Source organism: Haematobia irritans, chromosome 2 (assembly GCF_050003625.1).
Source record: "Haematobia irritans isolate KBUSLIRL chromosome 2, ASM5000362v1, whole genome shotgun sequence".
NCBI classification, from domain to species: Eukaryota; Metazoa; Arthropoda; class Insecta; order Diptera; family Muscidae; genus Haematobia; species Haematobia irritans.
In genome coordinates, this window is record NC_134398.1 from 130,048,707 (window position 1) to 130,054,027 (window position 5,321).

General features: G+C 32.7%; 1 protein-coding gene across 1 annotated transcript; it reads left to right on the forward strand.

Moving 5' to 3' along the window:
- The first annotated feature begins 3,282 nt into the window (after positions 1 to 3,282).
- On the forward strand, positions 3,283 to 4,813 carry LOC142224007 (uncharacterized). The gene is made up of 2 exons (XM_075293816.1): positions 3,283 to 4,279; positions 4,338 to 4,813. Exons 1-2 carry the CDS (start codon positions 3,292 to 3,294, stop codon positions 4,661 to 4,663), a joined length of 1,314 nt encoding a protein of 437 aa, XP_075149931.1. The 5' UTR covers positions 3,283 to 3,291; the 3' UTR covers positions 4,664 to 4,813.
- The last annotated feature ends 508 nt before the right edge of the window (positions 4,814 to 5,321 follow it).

The window sequence follows — 5,321 nt, forward strand, 5'->3', positions numbered from 1 at the left end:
GTGCGTGAGCCACCAGATGTTGTGGTAGTGTGTCACTAACATGGGGAGCTATTGTCACCTTCTTTGCTGTCGTTCCAGACTCAGCTGCCATTTTCTGTTGATGAGTGTCGTTGTCATTATATGCTCAGAAAGAGTGTTAATGCATTCATCATCAAAACGCAAAATATCCACGCGAAAGCAAGTCGTAATGAGTGACATTACACAAGGAAATGAGAAACAAGTGACAGCATTTAAAAATACATATTCATGGGCATGACATCAAGGAAACGGAAGTAATAGGCATTGTAGGATGTCGTAGAACTTGTAGCTATTTTGTATGTGAGTCATCAGCATTGGGATGACGTAGGTATGAATATTGTAATTTTGGAACCCTATTGCTATTGATCATTATAAGATTGTGCATTTGCACGTAATGGTGTCTAAAAGTAATATGCGAAGATTGTTGGCACGATATACCACACTCGGGGTTACAATCACGGTTGCCACTAAAATAACCTAATTCTATAGAAAATTTTATTTCTATCGAAAATTTTGTCAAATTTTTGTTTCTTTAGAAAATTTTGTCAAAATTTAGTTGGAGAGAACTATTTTGCAAAATCTAACAAAATATCAAGAATTATACCAATCTACCAAGCAGTAAATAATTCTAACAACTGTGGCAACCGTGGTTGCAATACCCAAATGTACGCTATCTATCCGGTTTTTATACCCTAAACCACATAGTGGTCAGGGTTTAATCATTTTGATCTGCCAAAAAATGTGCCTACCAGAAATATTGATTTTAGACCCCATAAAATATATACCGATCGACTCAGAAACACCTCCTGAGTCGATCTAGCGCTTGGTGTCCGTCCGTCCGTCCGTCCGTCCATGTATTTGTTGTTCGTAGGATTCCGGTCGCAATTATTAACCGATTTTCATGAATTTTTGAGTGTGGCGTTTTTCCGGTACAGGGACGAACGCTATTGAATTTGGAAAAAATCGGATCAAATATATAGATATCGCCCGATTTTGATAAATGGGGTCAAATTGCCTTAATTTACTAATCGATCGGCGTCAAATTTGCCACAAAGTAATCCAATTGACCACCCTTTAAGCGTGCTGATTTTCATTGAAATCGTTTCAGATATAGATATAGATCCCATATATATGTATCGTCCGATTTTGCCAAATTTGGCCATAAATCCCTTATTTATCAACCGCTCTGACTCAAACTTAGCCAAATCTAATTTTCTACAGCACTTACTATATGTGCAATAAATCATCGAAATCGATTCAGATTTAGATATATGTCCAATATATATGTATCGATTTTCAATAATTTGGCCATAAAATTTATTTATATTATTATTTATCAACCGATCTTACTCAAATTTGGCTTACTATAATCTTCTATAGCACTGACTATATGTGCAAAATATCATCCACACCGGCACAGATTTAGATATAGCTCCCATATATCCCAGCAAAAAAAGCGTCGCTAAAAAAGTAATGAAAATGTTCTTTTTGGATCCGGAAGTGGTGCAAAATTGACGCAGAAGCGATGAATTTAACATGGACTTGTCATAGGATGGAAGTCCTCCGTTTCATCAGTCGTTGCACTGAATTTGCATCATTTTTTTAGGTGTGATCCGAATTCAATGTTTTGGATGTAAATTTAATTAAATTAATTCTGTGATATTTGTCAAATAAATTATTGTTATAATTTTTTATAATTTTTAATGGTTTCTAACGCTTGTTGGAATCGTTTGACCTCAAATATTTTCAAAAATTCACAATTTTTTCGGATTGGATTTAGCATGTTTTTCGACAAAATTTAAATGATTTGTACCATTTTATGAATTCTTACTCTTTTTTAACTTATTTGAAACAAAAAAAGTTCTGTGGACTTTTGGCAAAACAACATAAGTCGAGATATGACAATTTGCATTTTTTTTATCATATGGGTGATTTTTGAAGGCGCATTTTTTGGTCTAGTCAGCGTCTTCCTACGATATATAGATCGGAAGATATAAACATCGAAAAATCAACATAAGTCGTGTTTTTACTTATTTGCATTTGACAAAATAACTTATTTCAATTAAGTTGAAAAATCGATCAATTTAAAAAAAAAGCTGATATCAACATTTGACAAAACAACGTATTTCGACTTGTCAGTCAGTGTTATTTTATAATTTGCTTTTTACAAAACAACATATTTCGACATATGTTCTTTTGTCAAATGTAGATATTGAAAACCCGCTTTCATAAGTGGAATTATGTTGATTTTCTTCATACGAATGTTGCGATTTATTAATTTGACAAAACATCATATGTCGACGTAATAGGTTTTGTCAAAATCAAAAGAAAAGAAACCGTGTTCTCATCTCTACATATGTGCTTTTGTCGTGTGCATTTGGAAGAAAATTAAATAAATGCGATCTCTTCATTACATAACAGACCACAATGGAGAGAGTTCGCTTGCTTGCCGACATGGCAAGAAAAATTTCATATGCGGGAGAGAACATGTTTGATAAAAATAAATTCGGTTTCAAGTACTACCGAGAAGAAAGGATGGAACCCATTCCTAATGAAACACAAACTTCGTTTGATGTTGGGGCGATTAATAGCACTTTATTGAAACTTAGGCAGTATAAAGTTCAAATGATTGAAAAGGTGGATAGCCAGAGCCAAAGTGAAGAAGATGATTTTCATGAAACTGACTTCGATGATTCTGACTATATTCCTTCAGATAGTAGTTCCAATTCAGAACTGAACATAACATCCGAATGTGTTCGGGCTATATCTAATGTTCTGGAGTCAAACATGTGCAACGACAATGTGTCGGAGCTCGACAAAATTGACTTATTTACTTCTAATTCATCATTGAAAAATGGAAACAAACTTAAGAAAAACCTAGGGTTACAATATGTTACGTACAAAAATAAAACTATGCCGGCAAGAAAAACTCAAGAATTAGGAATGTGCAGACTCAAATGCCATACTAAAATTAATTTTGAACAGCAAACAAATGTTTTCGAAGCTTACTGGAGTTTGGGAGAGTATAATAAGCGCCGTCAATTTCTGTCAAACTTAATTGAAGTTCAAACTAAGAAAACAGAGTCAGTTAAAATGTCTGAAACACAAAAAAATCGAAAATTTGTATATTTATATCATTTTGAAATCCACGGCATCAAGACAAGAGTATGCAAGCAATGTTTCCTGAAAATATTTGGCGAAACCGAGCAAAGTGTAAGAACTGTCTGCAAAAGTAAGACTCAAGATGAACTACCAGGGGTTTCTCAACACGACATGCGTGGAAAACATGATCCGGCTCATAAAATATCAATTGAGAAACATAATGAAGTTCTGGAATTTATTAATTTAATTCCGAAGTATCAATGTCATTATAGTCGTCGGCATACCAAGAAAGTATATTTTCAGCGCGGACTTAACCTTTCAACATTGTATACCCTTTATAGGAATAAGATCTCGTTACCCGTTTCAAAGTCAAAGTTTGAAGAAATATTTCGCACTTTGGACTTAAAGTTTAAAAAACCTCAGCTAGATTTATGTACGCAATGTGAGACATTAAAAGCAAAAATAAAAAACAACAAGAATGATGTAGAAAAATCAGAACTTTCGCAACAGCTAACTAACCATCATAATGAGGCTGATTTCGCCTATCAATGTAAAAGAAATGATAAAAGACTTTCTATGAGTGATAAGTCCGTAAAAATGTGTACATTTGATTTGCAGCAGTGTCTGCCAACTCCGTATTTGAGTGCATCGATATTTTTTTACAAGCGTCCTTTATGGACTTTCAACTTTACTATCCATGATGGTGCTACAAACAAAGCTGACTGCTATATTTGGCATGAAGGTATTGCAAAACGAGGAGCAAATGATATTGGTTCTTGTATTTATAAATACCTTTCGGAACTACCATATTCAGTAAATCACGTTATTTTATATAGTGATTCGTGTCCTGGACAAAATCGAAACTCGTATGTCTGCGCAGTGTTCGAGAAAATCCTGCAGGATCATCCAAGTATTCAAACAATTGATCACAAATTTCTTATCGTAGGTCATACTCACCTTGAGTGTGATACAGTTCATGCACAGATAGAAAAAAAGAAAAAAAATTCTTCTGGTTCCATACAACATCCACATGATTGGGCGAACTTAATAGCTGCTACAAATAAAAAATATGTTGTCCATGAATTGAAACAAGATGACTTCTACGACTTTCAAGCTTTTTTGAAGCAAAATTTTAGTTGGAGAACAAATAATGTCACAGGTATATATATTTTAAGCATAACTTTTAACTTCTTTCTAATACAGGCTATAATTTATAGGTGAGAAATTTGAATGGAAGATGGTGCGATGGATGCGATATGAGAAAGACAAACTTGGAATATTACAATATAAATATTCTCACACAATGGAGGAAAAATTCAAAGAATTGAATATAAATCAACGTCGTCGAAAGGAACAAACAGCATCATTAACCCAAAGTTATACCTCTGATCTGCCTATTTCAATGAACAAAAAACGTGATTTGATTGAAATGCTGCCATTGATCAACGAAAATTTTCACAATTTTTATCAAAATTTAAAGACTGAAGGAGAATGTTCAATTGAAGTAGATTCCGATTTGGACGAAATAGACAACGATGAATAATTTTATATAAGAGTAAAGTTTAATTTGTAATACATTTCAATGAATTTTGTGTAATTTTTATTTTAGTAACTATTTTTATTTAAAATACATTTAATGAATTTTTCTTTTTAAGTTTCCAAAATCTTCAATAAAACGCATTTCGAAAAACAACACATATCCCATTTTTTTCTCTTGAACAATTTGATAAAACATTGTAACTCGACTTATGTTAATAAATCTAGTTTTGGGGTTTGGAAAAATTAATTTGACATAACAACATATATCGAATTATGTTGATTTTTTTCTAAAAAATTTTTTTGACAAAACATCATATCTCATATTTTCTAAAATATTTCCATAAATCTAAACCCTAATTAATTTTAAAAACAATCAGCAGATAGAGCATAAAAAGTTTCATAATAAGAAATTTTAAAATTTTCTTAAATGTAAATGCAGCATGACTATTTTAATACATTAAAGCTTTTTTTCGCTCTCCTGAACAATTTGAAAAATAGACATATGTTGTTTTGTCAAAAGTCCACAGAGTTAAAATTAACCATTAAACAAGTAAGTAAAGTAGAAAGTCGGGCGGGGCCGACTATATCATACCCTAAACCACCATTACAGAATTCGTAATCATAAGCATTTGTGGGGTAACATATAGGTCTGGGAGATAAAC